Source organism: Salmo trutta, chromosome 8, assembly GCF_901001165.1.
Source record: "Salmo trutta chromosome 8, fSalTru1.1, whole genome shotgun sequence".
In the NCBI taxonomy this organism is placed as follows: Eukaryota; Metazoa; Chordata; class Actinopteri; order Salmoniformes; family Salmonidae; genus Salmo; species Salmo trutta.
Window position 1 is genome coordinate 46752625 of NC_042964.1, and position 21218 is coordinate 46773842.

General features: G+C 42.0%; 1 protein-coding gene across 3 annotated transcripts in view; it reads right to left on the reverse strand.

Annotated features, from left to right (window-relative positions):
• The window catches only part of LOC115199108 (tetraspanin-11), a 35185-nt gene extending 21587 nt beyond the window's left edge, over nucleotides 1–13598 (reverse strand). For 2 of the 3 annotated variants that reach the window (XR_003879343.1, XM_029761680.1), the window contains exons 1-4: nucleotides 13487–13598; nucleotides 10352–10453; nucleotides 8438–8629; nucleotides 2003–2077 (exon numbers count right to left, since the gene is read on the reverse strand). Coding sequence is in view for 2 of the 3 variants with exons in the window: in XM_029761680.1 (XP_029617540.1) it covers nucleotides 2003–2077; nucleotides 8438–8629; nucleotides 10352–10438 (354 nt within the window). In the remaining variant the exon portion in view is untranslated. Of the gene's footprint in view, nucleotides 1–2002; nucleotides 2078–8437; nucleotides 8630–10351; nucleotides 10454–13477 lie in introns of all 3 variants that reach the window. The other variant, XM_029761678.1, reaches the window with a different exon arrangement.
• Between the last annotated feature and the right edge of the window lie 7620 nt (nucleotides 13599–21218).

The following is a 21218-nucleotide window of genomic DNA, read 5'->3' on the forward strand; positions in this document are numbered from 1 at the left end:
ACTACGCTGACAGACACAGCAAACCTTCTTGCCACAGCTCGCATTGATGTGCCATCCTGGATGAGCTGCACTACCTGAGCCACTTGTGTGGGTTGTAGACTCCGTCTCATGCTACCACTAGAGTGAATGCACCGCCAGCATTCAAAAGTGACCAAAACATCAGCCAGGAAGCATAGGAACTGAGAAGTGGTCTGTGGTCCCCACCTGCAGAACCACTCCTTTATTGGGGGTGTCTTGCTAATTGCCTATAATTTCCACCTGTTGTCTATTCCATTTGCACAACAGCATGTGAAATTTATTGTCAATCAGTGTTGCTTCCTAAGTGGACAGTTTGATTTCACAGAAGTGTGATTGACTTGGAGTTACATTGTGTTGTTTAAGTGTTCCCTTTATTTTTTTGAGCAGTGTATATTGATTGCAATTATTCCCGAATGAGTGAGCGTTCATGTGCAAAGGATTAGCATTTCAATTGTTATAATTATCAACTGTGTAGTGTCTTTTATCTTTCGTGCCCTTATCAGTCCCTTTGTCTACCAAGCCGTGATACCGGTTTATCCCTCTAGGGAAACTCGGCTATCATTTCCTTATAACTATATCTACTGTTTGTTTGTTTAGTCATTTCTGTGATTATTTAGTTAGTAAATAAATGATGTAAGACAATTGATGTATGGATGATTCATAGTGAAGCCTGGGTTCGTGCAGATAACCAACAATTTACGACGTTTGGAATGAGACTAAGGTGAGGTAAAGAATAATTCATTAATTAGAAGACTAATTGATCAGATTAGAAAATTATAATTTTGTAATCTGAATATTTTCCTTGGTGCCCCGACTTCCTAGTTAATTACATTTACATGATTAAGTTAGTTTAATCACGTAATAATAATTACAGAGAATTTATTTGATAAAAATAAGTCTTCAGTTTAATGATGCCAAAGACACGACAGAGGGGAGATGGACAGAGGGACAGCGAGGAAGGGGGTAGACAAGGAGAGAGAGAGAGAGAGAGAGGGAGAGAGAGAGAGAGAACATCTCAGTTAGAGTAAAAGAGGAGAGTGAAGTGGGGTTGCCTTGCTTGTGTGAGACTTTATGTTTAGATTTATCTGAAACTCAACTCCAGTGAATAAGATCTCCCCTCACCAGGATTTTGAGTCTACCATTTATTTCTGATTATACTGAAAGACAGACAGATATGTGAGTTTAGGATGATCTTAGTGGTCAGGGTTGAGCTCTGTCTGGAGATCAGGGCTCAGGGTTGAGCTCTGTCTGGAGATCAGGGCTCAGGGTTGAGTTCTGTCTGGAGATCAGGGCTCAGAGTTGAGTTCTGTCTGGAGATCAGGGCTCAGGGTTGAGTTCTGTCTGGAGATCAGGGCTCAGAGTTGAGTTCTGTCTGGAGATCAGGGTTCAGGGATGAGGTCAGTCTGGAGATCAGGGCTCAGAGTTGAGTTCTGTCTGGAGATCAGGGTTCAGGGTGAGGTCAGTCTGGAGATCAGGGCTCAGAGTTGAGTTCTGTCTGGAGATCAGGGTTCAAGGTGAGGTCTGTCTGGAGATCAGGGCTCAGAGTTGAGGTCTGTCTGGAGATCAGGGCTCAGGGATGAGGTCAGTCTGGAGATCAGGGCTCAGGGATGAGGTCAGTCTGGAGATCAGGGCTCAGGCTTGAGTTCTGTCTGGAGATCAGGGTTCAGGGTAGAGGTCAGTCTGGAGATCAGGGCTCAGGGTTAAGGTCAGTCTGGAGATCAGGGTTCAGGGTTGAGGTCAGTCTGGAGATCAGGGCTCCAGATACATGGTCTTTACACAGGTATCATACACACACCAGGTAAGCATGCACACGCACACACATGGCTACTCAAATGCAATGGAGATGCAGTCCCAGAACTGCACTCCAGATTCAATGAATAGATCAGTATTTAAAAAGAAACAAATACGTGGGGGGGAAGAGGGAGGAAGGGAGGGATGGGTACACAAGAGGATAAAAGATGAAGGTGGAGAAGTAGTCACTCACCCTCTGGTAATACACGTAGGCCAGGACTCCTGCCACCAGCTCTATGAGAAAGATCAATAACAGACAGCAGAAATACTGGAGAGACAGAGAGAGAGAGACAGAGAGAGAGAGATCAGTCTTAACACAGTTCAGTTCAACACTTACAGGCAAAACTCTCTCTTGAATATAAGACATAATGCTGCATTAACTGCATGTCTCTGTTTAGAACAGTCTCACTTAACATCTTAACCAACACTCACTCTTAGACTCCTACCAAAAATCACTCAGTTATTGTGACAATGCAGATATAAAACGTTCCATCAAGTGTCTTTGTATTGTCACGCACCTGCATTCCCAAAGCTGACAGAGAGAATGAAAAAAGACCAGAGGAATAGAGAGCCATGTGACAGACTGTGCAGAATGAGGAGAAATGAATTAGGGGTGTGAGATGTCTGTCAAATTTCTCCTAGCAGAGAAAGAGAAGGGGGAATAGGGAGAGAACAGAGTGTAGAGGGAGGGGGATACGTTTAATATTTGAGAGAGAGAGAGAGAGAGAGAGAGAGAGAGAGAGAGAGAGAGAGAGAGAGAGAGAGCGAGAGAGAAAAAGAAAAAGAAAAGCGAGAGGTTTTGATTTCCGCTGCAGACAGCTAAATGTACTGAGAACTAAGAGAGACATAAAACACCTCTATCTCCTGAGGGAACAACAATGAACAGAACACAACAAAGCCTGCAAAACCTCCAAACCAGTCCTCAGTAAAAAAAAACCTGCAACACCTCCAAACTAATAGTAAAAAACCTGCAACACCTCCAAACTAATAGTAAAAAACTATGCAACACCTCCAAACTAATAGTAAAAAACCCTGCAACACCTCCAAACTAATAGTAAAAAACTATGCAACACCTCCAAACTAATAGTAAAAAACTACAACACCTCCAAACTAATACTCAGTAAAAAAACCTGCAACACCTCCAAACTAATAGTAAAAAACTACAACACCTCCAAACTAATACTCAGTAAAAAAACCTGCAACACCTCCAAACTAATAGTAAAAAACCCTGCAACACCTCCAAACTAATACTCAGTAAAAAAACCTGCAACACCTCCAAACTAATAGTAAAAAACTACAACACCTCCAAACTAATACTCAGTAAAAAAACCTGCAACACCTCCAAACTAATAGTAAAAAACTACAACACCTCCAAACTAATACTCAGTAAAAAAACCTGCAACACCTCCAAACTAATAGTAAAAAACCCTGCAACACCTCCAAACTAATACTCAGTAAAAAAACCTGCAACACCTCCAAACTAATAGTAAAAAACCCTACAACACCTCTAAACTAATAGTAAAAAACCCTGCAACACCTCCAAACTAATAGTAAAAAACCCTGCAACAACTCTAAACTAGTACTCAGTAAAAAAACCTGCAACACCTCCAAACTAATAGTAAAAAAACCTGCAACACCTCCAAACTAATAGTAAAAAAACCTGCAACACCTCCAAACTAATAGTAAAAAACCCTGCAACACCTCCAAACTAATAGTAAAAAACCCTGCAACACCTCCAAACTAATAGTAAAAAACCCTGCAACAACTCTAAACTAATAGTAACAAACCCTGCAACACCTCCAAACTAATAGTAAAAAACCCTGCAACACCTCCAAACTAATAGTAAAAAACCCTGCAACACCTCCAAACCTGTACTCAGTAAAAAACCCTACAACACCTCCAAACCAGGACTCAATAAAAAACCTGCAACACCTCCAAACTAATAGTAAAAAACCCTGCAACACCTCCAAACTAATAGTAAAAAACCCTGCAACACCTCCAAACTAATAGTAAAAAACCCTGCAACACCTCCAAACTAATACTCAGTAAAAAACCCTACAACACCTCCAAACCAGGACTCAGTAAAAAACCTGCAACACCTCCAAACTAATAGTAAAAAACCCTGCAACACCTCCAAACTAATAGTAAAAAACCCTGCAACACCTCCAAACTAATACTCAGTAAAAAAACCTGCAACACCTCCAAACTAATAGTAAAAAACCTGCAACACCTCCAAACTAATAGTAAAAAACCCTGCAACACCTCCAAACTAATAGTAAAAAACTATGCAACACCTCCAAACTAATAGTAAAAAACCCTGCAACACCTCCAAACTAATACTCAGTAAAAAAACCTGCAACACCTCCAAACTAATAGTAAAAAACCTGCAACACCTCCAAACTAATAGTAAAAAACCCTGCAACACCTCCAAACTAATAGTAAAAAACCCTGCAACACCTCCAGACTAATAGTAAAAAACCCTGCAACACCTCCAAACTACTAGTAAAAAAACCTGCAACACCTCCAGACCTGTACTCAGTAAAAAACCTGCAACACCTCTAAACTAGTACTCAGTAAAAAACCCTGCAACACCTCTAAACTAATAGTAAAAAACCCTGCAACACCTCTAAACTAATAGTAAAAAACCCTGCAACACCTCTAAACTAATAGTAAAAAACCCTGCAACACCTCTAAACTAGTACTCAGTAAAACAATATAACACCTCCAAACCAGTACATTCAGTACTTAGTTCAGTGGAGCAACAATAACACCAGAAAACAACAGCAATATTGACAGAATCATAAAGCTTTGATCCAGGGATTAGCTACTGTATGATTATGTTGATATAGAGCTGAAATCCAGGCTTCATAGGAGACAAAATACGGGTAAGACTTTCTTTGAGTCACTTCTGGATAATGAATAATAATACTAATAACACATGATATTTAAACTGCCTTTCAATAATGAGTTCTAAATGATGCGCTGAAGGCATACATACATTTATATTCACTCATATGGATCATCAGCCATTATGAATGAATCAAGTGTTATAATGCATTGTACCACCAATGTCCATCCAACACATTCCTAAAAGGAGCTATGAGCTGTTATGGATTTTTTGAGCAATGCTTATAAAGTCTATGTTACGGGGTGATATAACTAAGGTGCTATAAATGAATCTTCTGTGGATGTTTCATAGATATCGTTACCACAGAATGCAACATTAATAGAAAAACACTTTGTTAAAACGAAACCATCATTAGTATGCTACTGGAGAAGAGGAGAGGACATCACACAAGTCTCAGTGGCCTAATTAGCACCTTATTAGCCAATTAGTCTGGAAGATATCAATATGTGTATTTAAATCAATGAGAAATGGGGGTGGCTGGGGGGTAGGCGGTTCCAACCAACCATTATCTGCTGTGTAAAATCTTCTTCTGTATCATTGTGACATAACACTGTTTGGATTTAACAGCAGAGTATGTAAATGGTGAGTATGTTTCGCCCACACACACACACACACACACACACACACACACACACACACACACACACACACACACACACACATGCACGCACACATACACACAAAGCAACAATGGACTAACAAGACTGGTGGTTGAGCTTTTTAGAGAGCTATACACACACGCCATTCATGCACATTCACATACACACACAAACACACACACTAAATACACACACACAATTAATCAACCAAAAACGAAATGAAGCAACAAACACACACTCCCACACGTACACACACACACACACACACCAGGGCTAATTAGGCACACCTGTCGTAGAGGCGGGACACAAAGCGTTTGGCGTGCAGCGTGGCGCTCAAGGCCATCACGGGGAGACAGATGCTCATTCCCAGCCTGCCGCTGCTGTGACGCGTGGAGGCGAGGAAAAACAAAGCTATGCCAAAACCATTGTTTATCACACACACACACACACAGCTGCAGAGGAGCCTTCATTTAGGAGACCATAGTCTATAACAGAGTTAAAGCAGCCATTCCCTCTTTACCTTGCCCTCTAACAGGCTACACACACACATGCAGCCGCATAGCCACACGCACAAGCACACACACACATCATCATCAACCAACACAGTGTGTGTGTGGTAATGCCAGAATATTGGTTATGGCAGATGGAGGAAGGTGGGAGGTGTATTATTACACACCACACTAAAGCTAATTCCTAACAGCCATTGTTGATTGGAAATAACATTGCATTATATTGTATTCTACACAAACATCGTAGTGAGTAGAGCAAAATGCAGCGGGTATGTGAATGCTCATAATAACTTTTATTGAAGACAAAGGAAAAACAAGAAAACGAAAAACAGCTAAACAGTTTTGCAGGCTAAAACACAGCAGTGCAAAAACAACTTCCCACAAAAGACAGGTGGAAAAAGGGCTACCTAAGTATGGCTCCCAATCAGCAACAACGATGTACAGCTGTTCCTGATTGAGAGCCATACCAGGCCAACACAAAGAAATACACAACATAGAAAAAACATAGAAATACAAAACATAGAATACCCAAAAAACACAGACAACACAAAACAAACACACCCCTGCCACGCCCTGACCAAACTACAATAACAAATAACCCCTTATACTGGTCAGGACGTGACAGACACATCTCTCTTTCATACAACCCCAAAGCCATAGTGATCTGATGAACACCAACTCTTCACCCAAGCCTCTCCTTTAAACACACACTCACCCCACAGCCATAGTGATCTGATGAACACCAACTCTTCACCCAAGCCTCTCCTTTAAACACACACTCACCCCACAGCCATAGTGATCTGATGAACACCAACTCTTCACCCAAGCCTCTCCTTTAAACACACACTCACCCCACAACCATAGTGATCTGATGAACACCAACTCTTCACTCAAGCCTCTCCTTTAAACACACACTCACCCCACAACCATAGTGATCTGATGAACACCAACTCTTCACTCAAGCCTCTCCTTTAAACACACACTCACCCCACAGCCATAGTGATCTGATGAACACCAACTCTTCACTCAAGCCTCTCCTTTAAACACACACTCACCCCACAGCCATAGTGATCTGATGAACACCAACTCTTCACTCAAGCCTCTCCTTTAAAACACACACTCACACTAACCCCACAAACAAAACACACCCTTCACCAGTGGTGGTAAAAGTACTCAATTCTCATTTAGTAAAAGTAAAGATACCTTAATAGAAAATGACTCAAGTAAAAGTGAAAGTCACCCAGTAAAATACTACTTGAGTAAAAGTCTAAAAGTATTTGGTTTTAAACATGCTTAAGTATCAAAAGTAATTGTAATTGATCAAATGTACTTAAGTAACAAAAGTAAAATTATAAATCATTTCAAATTCCTTATATTACGTAAACCAGACAGCACCATTTTCTTGTTTTTTTTTGTTTTACGACTAGCCAGGGGTACACTCCAACACTCAGACATAATTTACAAATGAAGCATGTGTGTTTAGTGAGTCCGCCAGATCAGAGACAGTAGGATGACCAGGGATGTTCTCTTGATACGTGTGTGAATTGGACCATTTTCCTGTCTTGCTAAGCATTTAAAAGTAATTTTGGGTGTCAGGGAAAATGCATGGAGTAAAAAGTACATTATTTGATTTTGGAATGTAGTGGAGTAAAAGTTGTCAAAAATATAAATAGCAAAGTACAGTACAGATACCCCAAAAACTACTTAAGTAGTACTTTAAAGTATTTTTACTTAAGTACTTTATACCACTGCCCTCCACCACCCAAACCCCCCTCTCCCCCCTCCATCAGTTTCATGTGACTACTAATGCCTGACTATAACCAATCCCGCTGCAGTCGCAGAGTTAGTGGCCCACCTCCGGCCTGCTCCTCTCCTGCCTGGCCTGTCTCTTTAAAACAATGAGGACAGTATTTGTCAGCTCCCAGCGTACACACACACACACACACACACACACACACACACACACACACACACACACACACAGAGAGATACACACACACAGAGATACACACACACACACACACACAGAGATACACACGCGCACACAGACACACACGCGCGCGCACACACGCACAAGAGAAAGGCACAAGTGGAGCTGTGAGAGCAGGGGTGCAGGGAAGGAGCGTCAGGTACAGGGACGTTTCAAAGGAAACCGGTATCTGGGGTAAAGGAAAGTACATACAATGTACCCAAAAGTGATGAGTGCAGCCAAGGTGAGTTGGAATTGGGACAAGCTAAACGGATGTTCTAAATGAATATTCCCTTAGGGAGAACAGAGTGCAGATAGCTCCATTCGCCTTGTTTCACTGTGTTCTCTCATTTTACCAGTCACCTGTAGCTACAGTATATAACCAGCCCCTTTCTTATGCAAACACCAACACTGCCATTAAAGAGATATCTCACACGAACTACAGCATTAGTTAGTTTCTTATCCTGAAAGTTATCTATGAGCCATACACTACTTTCAATATAATGCATCTAACTAATGTTGTAATGTGTGCAATCTATCCCTTTAATCAACATAAACATTCAGAAGACCAAGGGGCCTTTCAGAGACATCCAGAAAGCCTGGGGCCTAGAGTAGTCACCCTGCCCAGGGAGGGCTCCCTCACCGTGGACAGGCAGCTCCTCTGCTCCCTGATGACGGCGCAGCAGCCCAGGAAGCCCGTGACCATGACCAGGGCTCCGGCCAGGATGAGGATGTAGGCGGACACGGCGAAGGTGCTGGAGGCCAGCAGGCTCAGGTAGTCACTCTTGTCTATCAGGGTCCAGATGCCCACGCCCATCACCGCCGCTCCACCAACCTGAGGAGAGAGACAGGTTGATGTCATGTGTTCCCACATGTTTGTTTTGGCTTTAAATGTTTCATGCCAATTTAATTGAATTCAATTGAATTGAGAAGGAGAGAGAGTAGGAAAGGTGACAGGAGGGGTGTGAGGGGGGAGAGAGAATGAGGAGGGGGAGAGTGTTGGCGTGTCAACAAGTGAGTCAGAGAGGGAAAGGGAAGACAAACAAAGACAAAGAGAGGGGGAAAGAGAGATAGAAAAACAAAGAGAGGGAGAAAGAGAGAGAAAGGAAGAGAAAAAGAAAGAGAGAAAGAGAGAGAGAAAGGAAGAGAGCAGAGTGACAAAAAAGGAGAGCGAGCCAAACAGAGCCAGAGTGGAGTGATTCGTTTCCATAAACAATGGTGGCCACATCAGAGGGGTGACGTGGCGATGCCCTTAATCTGTTTCCCCCATCTCTGTCATCTATGTCACACCCGGACGTGCAGGAAATCCCAGGGAGAGTCGCTCCTATTCAGCCTCCCATCCCTTTCCTCCTCTACACGCCAAGTCCCAACTCCCAAACAACAAACACTGCTGCTACAGATGTAGGATGTAAATTTGATCACCCTTTTGCAGAACTTTCCAGCAATGCAGGAAATGTCAAACTTGTAGCGTATTTTAGGTTTAAAAAGGCTTCTGATGTTTGTAATTTCCACTGGAAATGTATCAACCACTATAAAAATGTCCATTAATTATTATTCACATTTCCTGTTGCTGCAGGATTATTCGATTATTTTCCTGCTGTAGCAAACTGGCTCAAATTCAGATCTGACATCTACAGTGCTAAAACACGATGCCATGGGAAAAAGTGATAGTTTAAAGGAATGGGCAACTCTGGAGTATTAGTATGTAGTATCTTTGGGTGCAGAGTTACAATATAGAGAAACAGACAGGCTGGGGCTGTGGCCGTTGGGGAAAGTGGGAGGTATTACTGTTATGCAATGTGGGGTTTGAAGGGAAGTCGTTAGGTTAGTGTGAAATGTAAAGCGAGAGATATAAAAGAGAACCCGTTTGAATCTGATCCCTTACTTTGTAGACAGAGAACGACTGTTTTCAAGCCCAAGGGCCCAGCAGAACATAGCTTTAATAGTTAACTGTATTATTAAACATTAAACGTACACCAGCTGCCAGGGACCAGGTTTGATCCACAGCACCTCAGTCCAACACCGACAGGCCATAAATATTACAGTACACTGGGCCAAGTCCATTTCTTAGCGCTCCTAAATTTAATCCGCCACTCCATTTCTCTGTCATGTTTTTTCTCTCCCTCTGTGTCTCTTTTTCCTCACTCTGTAACTCTTTCCCTCTCTTTCCTCACCGTAACTCTCTCTCTGATTCTCTCCCTCTCTTGGCTAAGAAAGAGCAACACAAGAAGTCACACAAGAAGTCTAACTAGCTTCCTTTGATGTAAAACCTGTCAAATATCGTTCTTCCCTATGCATGCCTTCGCGAACGTTAACCCAATTCACTCTCTCCCTGAGTCCCCTCTTAAATAAATCAACTATGAACCTGTCACTGGAAGAAAAGTATTGTTTCTGTGTACTAGAGGTTTAATACAGCCTGATCCCAGATCTGTTTTGTGCTGTAAAGCCAACTCACTTGGTCTTTCCCAACACAAAAAGATCTTACCGGGTTAGCTTACCGAGCTAGTTTACCAGGCCAGTTTACCAGGCCATCTTACCAGGCTAGATTGCTACTCACCCAGAAGAGAAAGTTGAAGACAAACAGGAGGTACTTGAGGCAGACGGTCATCCAGTTATCCTGGTCGTCTTTGTACATGGCCGACATCTCCCCTCCACAGCTCTGGACAGACAGGGTACAAAACTTAAACTGGCAGTTCTGAATCTGAAGTACTTGACTGTTCTCATAACAGTCAACAGGGTTGAAAAGTACTTGACTGTTCTCATAACAGTCAGCAGGGTTGAAAAGTACTTGACTGTTCTCATAACAGTCAACAGGGTTGAAAAGTACTTGACTGTTCTCATAACAGTCAACAGGGTTGAAAAGTACTTGACTGTTCTCATAACAGTCAGCAGGGTTGAAAAGTACTTGACTGTTCTCATAACAGGCAAAAGGGTTTAAAAGTACTTGACCGTTCTCATAACAGTCAACAGGGTTTAAAAGTACTTGACTGTTCTCATAACAGTCAGCAGGGTTGAAAACAGGGTAGAAAACCCCAACCAGCAGGTCTCACAGACTTTCTGTTCTCACAAGATTCTCCAATGTTTGAAGAATATTCTAAAAACAGGTACAAAAAATCTAACCAGGAGTTCTGAGGACTTGACAATTCACATAGCATTTCAAATGGCTGCTAAACGGTCTAACAACATAGAAAATCCTAACCGGTAATTCTAATGCAAATTAAGACAGAAAATGTGGGGACATTTTGAGGACAATAACACATCACACAAGGCATGACATGAGCAAACACAATAACCCAAATCACAGATCCACCAGCAGTCAGTCAAACTGTTGTTGGTTACGTCCTCCCTTCTGCACGATAACTAGCAACTGTAGCCTTGTAGCACACCAGACAAGGGACATTGATTATCCTCACACTCTGTGAACACCCTGTGTAGAGGCGTTGGTGTTATAACAAAAGCCAGGCCGCCAAAACAAAGGTATTTGTGGAGACATGCACACACACACACGCACACACACACCCACACACACACACACACACACACACACACACACACACACACACCCACACACACACACACACACACACACACACACACACACACCCACACACACACACATTCCAATTAATTTGAGGGAGAAAGATGCTGCCGAGCCTCTGAAGGCCTTTGATTGACACATCGCCATGACAGTATCACTGGACAGCATCACTGGACAGCATCACTGGACAGCATCACTGGACAGCATAATCTAATATGACATGACTATCCACTTCTTCATTTCTCAGACCTGTCAATCATAGGACTGAGCTACTAACAAGAGTCAACTATTCCTGTAAGACTGTCTTTATAGTATAGTTATGGCATTTTAATCAACTCATTTCATTAAGGTTTATGACCAAAGCATTGCATAGAATGGATCTAGTCACTGACACACTGTGTAAGAGTCAGTACTTCTAGATGCTGCTAACCTCACATATCCAATAACAGCAACAGGTAAATAAATAATTCACACCTGTGGACTTGACTAGAAATACATAAATCATTCATAATGCACACACTTGCAGCACTTTAAATAAAAGGTGATGTTAGTGAGCACTTAGGCCTGCCACATTGATCTGCCAATCAGCAGACAGCAACGAATGCCACTGCAAGCCTTTGGAGACTTCTCTCAGTTCTAGCTCAAGCTAATATCACTGTGTGTGTGTGTGTGTGTGTGTGTGTGTGTGTGTGTGTGTGTGTGTGTGTGTGTGTGTGTGTGTGTGTGTGTGTGTGTGTGTGTGTGTGTGTGTGTGTGTGTGTGTGTGTCCATCCTCCCATAAGAAAATATGGCAAGCTGCTAATGATAGATTAGCCACATTGATACCTAGGAGAAGTTTAGCTCATGCCATTACAGCCCAACTATAAACATTGCAGTAACACATCTGCAAATATGGCTTTGTCTGTCAGCTGGAATAGAACTAAACCCTAAACTGCATCAAAACTGTTTCGTTTTCTTGGTATCTGTATCTTTTATTGTGCTGGTATGTGTTTATAGGCTACTGTTGCAACACCTAAAGCTCCCTTGGGAAAAATTATTTCATTATTCTATTATATTTTACACTGTTTGTTTTCTATATTCTACTCTTTTCTGTATTCATTCTATTCTACTCTTGGGGAAAATACAGTGATTCGAATCTATGACATTTATATTCTACTGTTTGTATTCTATACTCATGCTCTACTCAGCTCTTGTTCTATTCTATTCTATTCTTTGTGAAGTTGCTGGCTCAAACGTTATTCAGCACAATGGGTGTACTGTGTGTACTGTTCCTTCAAACCAGTGGCTTTGGGCTATAGGGAGTTCCAGTACACAGGGAATGGGTTGAACTGTCTGAACATGCATTATCAAAGAGCACAAGCTCTGAAATGTGACTTGCAGGCTACCGGTATGTCATTCACTGGTTGAAAACAAACGAGCTGAAAGTTTTGTCCTCGGACTAACAAATCAGTTACTGTGTATCTTTGATGGGACAGACAAGAAACAAAAACAGAACATTCTAGAATATGCTTTGGACAGAATGTTTCACAAGTAGGCTACCTATGCAACCAGCCAGGCCAGCCGGCCAGCAACATGTAGCCTGTAATATATCAACGATAACATGGTACATGCACTCACATTTAGGCTACCTCACGCTGTGTGGACATATGTGATGGATGTGTTTACGGGCACTTGCGGCAATCTATGTACGGCCAGAAGGCAGGCAGGATCCGTCGATTTTCCCCCGCATAAAAAATCCATCAAGAGATGAGTGCTTGATAACTTCATATCAGAGAAGGGATCCTCACCGTCAATATGAAAATATAAATTGCCATAGATCGTCACGTTTGTCTATCTACGTAGCGTCCATTTCGCTCGCTGATCAGTGGAATAGGCTGGACGTTGGTTTGCAGACTCACTTTTAACGTTCTGACTGTCTACAAAACCGAATAAGGAAACCGCTGCCTATGCACTAGAAAATATTTTCAAAACATAAAAAATATGATTTCATTTTTTATTTCCCAAAACCTTGTGCTACATTTGGAGGCTTCCCTAACAAAACACCGCACACTGGATGCACCTGCCTCGAGCTGCGTGTAGCACACAGAGTTCACCAAATTGCTTATATTTGCATGCATCTCAATTTAGGAAAGTAGCCGTAATTACCTCACTCACCAAATGCACGGCTTGCTTCTGAGGATAAACGGACGAATAGCCGTCTCGTTATTGTAGCATAGGCTATGTGATTCAATCAAGCTTGTTGCTTCCCTAGCGTCCAGTCCGTGGAGAATGAGGGGTCATTATGGGGTGAAAAGGAAATGAATGAAACTCCCCGCCCCCATTGGATTGGATAGTATTGAAGCCGCAGTGCTACTGTTACAGCGCATTGGCCTACAGGCCTATACAATGTAACAGGCGGTAATTACATTGTTTTTGTGTGTTTATTCACACAAGTGCAAGTCTAGTAAGTTTGTTACATATTGTCTTGTTTTGAGTCTTGTTTGTTGATGATATCAATCCAATTAATCAAGTGCACCCTGTAGATGAGGTTTATGGGTTTTAAAAAATACACATTCTGGGAAAATAATGTTATTTACCCAAGCAAAGTGTGGACTGATGCAAATCATTTCATTTGACACCTCATGCGGTTAGGGCATATTCTAGAGACTGGTTTGGGGTAATTTGAGGTTTCAAAAACACTTCACGTCATCCATTCTGATCAAGTGGTCAACAAGGAGGCGCGGGCGGTTCTATCAACAACAGCTCCCTCTTCATTATGCAGAGTAGTCTGCCTGCTGATGAAGTGGACGGCTCTCCGAACCCCACAGGCTAAGGTTAATTTGGTATTTCAACAGAGAAAAGAACATCATTGATTTGACTGGCGTGGTCAATTATTTTAAGAATGCTGAAAGTGAAAATGAGTTTGGGTCACACAATGAATACAAAGAGGATGGCGAAAAACAAATGCGCTACTGGGAGGTAACAGCAGTATGATTGGAAATAATGGTGTTTTTCTGCAGGGGGAGTTCAGGTCGAAGCAAACATCCACAAGCACAAATGACCATTCCTAGGCCTCAGCATGGCTATGGGGTTCTACATGACAATTACAGGGCACATGGAAATATGTTGTGGTTTGGGAGAAAGTGCCACAGAAGATTATAATTCAGGTCTGTATGTGAGGGAAATAGTTTGGGTGAGAGACCTCCAGTTGAATAGCTAGGGTAATTGGGAAATAATTTCCCAAATGTCATAGTGACAGATTTGTAAGCCTTTAATCTTTCCCAAATTTGAATTGATTGAAAAACAATAGAGAGGGCCTATCATAATTGTTTATGACTACAAGCCTATTGATCCTAGACTGGTTCCAGATCTGTCTGTGATGTCTTGTAAACGCTGGGTTGGAATGTTGGAATGGGGTTGGAATGACAGCACAACCAGATCTGGATTCTGGAACCAGGTTATATTTATCCTCTCTTGCTCAGCTCTAAATTTTTTTTAATCTATGTTATGTTCTCCCCAGTTTTTCACATAAGTTGACTTCAGATTGCTTCCTTTCTAACAAACAGGATGACTATTGTGTATTCCCCTCTAACCTCATCTCAGTAACCCAATAATCCCCACAGCCCATTAGGAATAGATGGAGTGCCACCAAGAAAGGATGTGTGGATGTTACCTGCTACAGCAACATCAGTCTCCCCAAACTCCATTACAGAATGGGATGTTATGATCCATCATGGCTTCTGTGTTTCACTGAGCTAATGGGCAGAAGTCACAAACACAGCAGTTGTTTATGAGAGGGATATCACAGCTCTGAATTTGAAGCCAATTTTAATCACACTCTGGAGACTGAAAATAAACTCGGAGCCAACTCAAATGTGAGACAAATAAACAGCGTAAGTATACTTCCTTCTCTCAGAACTCAACTCATTTATATTCCTCGGCAGCACCTGTCTGTCCCTTCCCATTCCACCGTCATTAGTTTATCGCCCATCGTTTGTAGCCCGCTAAGCTCTTTAATGCCTTGTCTCGCAGGAGGGGCTAAGCTCGGGCCACGGTCGAGCAGACAAAGTCAAAGACAGGACTGGCAGAGGAAACAACAAACACATCTATCTGTCTGTGTGTAAAGGGGGTGGGGGGGCTGTGTGTGTGTATATAGAGTGTGTCTTTATGTGTGTGTGTGTGTGTGTGTGTGTGTGTGTGTGTGTGTGTGTGTGTGTGTGTGTGTGTGTGTGTGTGTGTCTCAGTCAGCTTCACTGTAATGACAGTGGCGTCTGTGTGATCATTGCTAAAAGTGCGTACCTCTCACTGTGACAAAAGGACACAAAATGCACTTTAAGAGCATTCACACTGTTTTTCACCTTCTCGGTATTCGTTATGTGACCAGTGGCAACCCACCTATTTACCTAAATATATATATATATATATATATATAAATATATATATTATATAGTTGAAGTCGGAAGTTTACATACACTTAGGTTGAAGTCATTAAAACTCATTTTTAAACCACTCCACAAATTTCTTGTTAACAAACTATAGTTTTGGCAAGTCAGTTAGGACATCTACTTTGAGCATGACACAAGTCATTTTTCCAACAATTGTTTACAGACAGATTATTTCACTTATAATTCACTGTATCACAATTCCAGTGGGTAAGAAGTTTACATACAGTCAACTAAGTGTGCCTTTAAACAGCTTGGAAAATTCCAGAAAATGATGTCATGGCTTTAGAAGCTTCTAATTAGAGTCAATTGGAGGTGTACCTGTGGCTGTATTTTAAGGCCTACCTTCAAACTCAGTGCCTCTTTGCTTGACATCATCGGAAAATCAAAAGAAATCAGCCAAGACCTCAGAAAAAAAATTTGTAGACCTCCACAAGTCTGGTTCATCCTTGGGAGTAATTATTACTAGGATTAAATGTCAGGAATTGTGAAAAACTGAGTTTAAATGTATTTGGCTAAGGTGTATGTAAACTTCCGACTTCAACTGTATATCGACTACGTCCGTCCTAGTTCGCTCATTAATGTCTTAATCGGAATTATGGATTGCTTCTTATCAGCTCGTCATTCCCTTATAGTTTGTACATCTCAATTGTCAGTAGAAACACCATTTGTTTAAGCAAGTCAGCCATGTCAGCTAGGTTTTTTTAAAAGGCAGTAAATGAGGCTGAATGAACTGTTTCGCTGCCAGACAAGGCTCTGCTGGTAGCCAGGGTAGCGGTGGTAAGGATTCACTTCATGGTGCTGAAAGAAAGCTCTGCTGTTGGAACAGCTTTATGTAGGCCCTAACAGTTTGTGGCACTTTTTGTCACCATTATAGTGTAATTAATGTATTGTTTAGTGTTGTGTAGTGACTTTGCTGGCATGTATCTAAAAAAAATTGTTTGAGTTTGCCCCACCAAGATTTACATACTAAAATCGCCACTGTGACCCAATCTCCTTTTCACTTCCATCATTATTTAATTGACCACACCAGTCAAATCAATGATGTTCTGCTCTCTTTTTAAATATCAAATTAACCTTTGTCTGTGGGGGGTCGGAGAGCCGGCCACTTCATCAGCAGGCAGACTACTCTGCATAATGAAGAGGGAGCTGTTGTTGATAGAACCGCCCCCGCCTCCTTGTTGACCACATTTTTCGAAACCTCAAATAACCCCAAACCAGTCTCTAAAATATTAATTTCACGCATGAGGTGTCAAATGAAATTATTTGCATCAGTCAACACTTTGCTTGGGTAAATAACATTATTTCACCAGAATATGTATTTTTTAAACTCCCAAAGCCTAATCAACAGGGTGCACTTTAATTAAATTGATATAGTCAACAAACAAGACTCAAAACAAGACACTGTGATTAAAGGACACAACACGTGAGGGAATGCACTTCAGGCGCATTCACACTGCACCTTAGCCCAGGGATAAGAGCCTCCTTAGCCCTGAGCTAAGGGAGATTTAGCCAGGGCTAAGCGAGTGTTCACACTTGAACATTCTAGTGGGTTAGCACCAACCTTAGCCTAGAGCTAGCTGACCCTGAACCAGTACCTGTGCGTTATATATATGTTTAATGCCCAAAAAGCGCCAATTCAAACTCCCATTCACCAGCTCTGCATGCGTTATAATGTCAGAATAAGTTTGTTGATCACCAAGTTTCGCTGAGCAACTATTTTAATTTACTCCCATTAAGGCTGGCCGGTATGTACGTCCAGAAAAGGTCTAAATAAAAATGTACAAGCAACCAAAAAAAAAGCCTATTCGGCACCTCCAATATACAGTGAGGGAAAAACGTATTTGATCCCCTGCTGATTTTATACGTTTGCCCACTGACAAAGAAATGATCAGTCTATAATTTTAATGGTAGGTTTATTTGAACAGTGAGAGACAGAGTAACAACAACAAAATATCCAGAAAAACGCATGTCAAAAATGTTATAAATTGATTTGCATTTTAATGAGGGAAATAAGTATTTGACCCCCTCTCAATCAGAAAGATTTCTGGCTCCCAGGTGTCTTTTACACAGGTAATGAGCTGAGATTAGGAGCACACTCTTAAAGGGAGTGCTCCTAATCTCAGTTTGTTACCTCTATAAAAGACACCTGTCCACAGAAGCAAATCAATCAATCAGATTCCAAACTCTCCACCATGGCCAAGACCAAAGAGCTCTCCAATGATGTCAGGGACAAGATTGTAGACCTACACAAGGCTGGAATGGGCTACAAGACCATCGCCAAGCAGCTTGGTGAGAAGGTGACAACCGTTGGTGCGATTATTCGCAAATGGAAGAAACACAAAAGAACTGTCAATCTCCCTCGGCCTGGGGCTCCATGCAAGATCTCACCTCGTGGAGTTGCAATGATCATGAGAACGGTGAGGAATCAGCCCAGAACTACACGGGAGGATCTGTCAATGATCTCAAGGCAGCTGGGACCATAGTCACCAAGAAAACAATTGGTAACACACTACACCGTGAAGGACTGAAATCCTGCAGCGCCCGCAAGGTCCCCCTGCTCAAGAAAGCACATATGCATGCCAGTCTGAAGTTTGCCAATGAACATCTGAATGATTCAGAGGACAACTGGGTGAAAGTGTTGTGGTCAGATGAGACCAAAATGGAGCTCTTTGGCATCAACTCAACTCGCCGTGTTTGGAGGAGGAGGAATGCTGCCTATGACCCCAAGAACACCATCCCCACTGTCAAACATGGAGGTGGAAACATGCTTTGGGGGTGTTTTTCTGCTAAGGGGACAGGACAACTTCACCGCATCAAAGGGACGATGGACGGGGCCATGTACCGTCAAATCTTGGGTGAGAACCTCCTTCCCTCAGCCAGGGCATTGAAAATGGGTCGTGGATGGGTCTTCCAGCATGACAAAGACCCAAAACACACAGCCAAGGCAACAAAGGAGTGGCTCAAGAAGAAGCACATTAAGGTCCTGGAGTGGCCTAGCCAGGCTCCAGACCTTAATCCCATAGAAAATCTGTGGAGGGAGCTGAAGGTTCGAGTTGCCAAACGTCAGCCTCGAAACCTTAATGACTTGGAGAAAATCTGCAAAGAGGAGTGGGACAAAATCCCTCCTGAGATGTGTGCAAACCTGGTGGCCAACTACAAGAAACGTCTGACCTCTGTGATTGCCAACAAGGGTTTCGCCACCAAGTACTAAGTCATGTTTGGCAAAGGGGTCAAATACTTATTTCCCTCATTAAAATGCAAATCAATTTATAACATTTTTGACATGCGTTTTTCTGGATTTTTTTGTTGTTATTCTGTCTCTCACTGTTCAAATAAACCTACCATTAAAATTATAGACTGATAATTTCTTTGTCAGTGGGCAAATGTAAAAAATTAGCAGGGGATCAAATACTTTTTCCCCTCACTGTAAATCACTCATTACTGCCACGCACAGGTCTGAAGTTTACAACAGCTCAATACAGTGCCACTCTGTCTCTCTATGTGTTGGCCATCTATCTGATGCTGTCTGGTCCAAGCGAGTATGACATTGTTGCCGCCCATAGCATTGAAGGCAAGGGAAGCCAGCGAGAATCTGGCCTCCCATGACAAAAAAAGTATAAAAAATGTGCAAATCAGCGTTGAGCTAAAATGAGTGCACTCAACTGTGAATGGTCCTGGCACTTGAAAAAAAAGTGGTAAAGGGAAGCTAGGTTGGAATTGGCTTCACTCCTAACAAATCCCATTGAGAGCATATGTCATTGACAGCAAAACTTGAAATGTTTCACCTCGTTGTATTGTTGTCCTCAGATGGTTAGCTAGCCAGCTAGCTAAAATTGACCCTTTCCTAAATTAGCCATGGATGAAGGTAGGGATTTTTGACATGTGGTTTTACTTAATTCTCCGTACTGGCCAATGATTGTAATGGCAATTCTGATCCAACCATTAATTCATACATTGTTGTGCCCCTGGCCTGAGAGGATGGAAGTTCAGTATGTAGCTAGATGTAGAAGGATAATGTTAACTAGCTAACGTTGCCGATGAATGCAAGTTAGGCTAGCGAGCAAGCATTTTATCCAGGTAGCCTAGGACAACAAAAAATAAAAGCGTGTACTGTATGACAGAGTGATAGATTGTTTCGGCATTGCCGTTTCTCTACAATTAGGGTGAGTCAACATGTTTTCTACTTTGCGGCTAACGCGCATGCACACACACACACACACACACACAAACACACACACACACACACACACACACACACACACACACACACACACACACACACAGAAATCAGAAACATGGACAGCCACATCTTGACTGGCTGCATCACCGCTTGGTATGGCAACTGCTTGGCATCCGACCGCAAGACGCTACAGTGGGTAGGGCGTACGGCCCAGTACATAAGCTCCCTGCCTTCCAGGACCTCTATACCAGGCGGTGTCAGAGGAAGGCCCTAAAAATTGTCAAAGACTACAGGCACCCAAGTCATAGACTGTTCTCTCTGCTACCGCACGGCAAGTCTGGAACCAACTGGACCCTGAACAGCTTCTACCCCTAAGCCATAACACTGCTAAATTGTAAGCTAAATAGTTAAAGTTGCACTATGCAAACATTGCTCCATGGTTTCCTGGTTGCTAAAATTCGAATAGTTTGCCTGTTTTCAGTTTATGTGACAGAACAAGTATGTATAATGTAGAGAATCATTGTACCATCTAAACCGCTGTGAAATATATTTTCCATAACCCAAAATATTGTTTTTTTAGCTGTTTTTAGCTCGTGTACAAAACGAAAAGTAAAAGATACAAAAATTAAACTTAAAAAGAGGAAGCTTAAAAATAGGGCACATAAAACAGATATACCGCTTCCTAGAGTTGCTTTCAATGAGGACGACAGATCTATAACTCATATTTCTATGTGATTTTTTTGGGGTCGCCCATAAGACAGGCTACATATTGCTGCTTTAACCAAATAGCTAACCTGGACTATCTGCACTGACCCTTTTTGCACGGACTTTTTTTTACTCATCACATACCGCTGCTGCTACTGTGTATTATTTGTCACTTTATTACTAGTTATATGTACATATCTAATCTATCTCAATTACCTCCTACCCCTGCACATCAACTCTGGTACCGCGTGTATATAGCCAAGTTATCGTTACTCACGGTGTATTTATTATTACATGGTTTATTCTTGTTTTACTTTTCTACTATTTCTCTATTTTCTTTCTCTCTGCATTGTTGGGAAAGGCCCATAAGTAACCATTTCACTGTTAGTCTACACCTGTTATTTTCTAAGCATGTGAGGAATAAAATGTGATTCATTTGATGTCTCTTCGGTGCATAGCATTCTCTGTACAGTGGCACACATTTCAAAAGTGAAACATTGTTCCCAGAGGTCGGACAGGTAGACAGCAAGGTTTATACAAACCATCACTGTTGCAAATAAAATACGAGTCTAGAAGC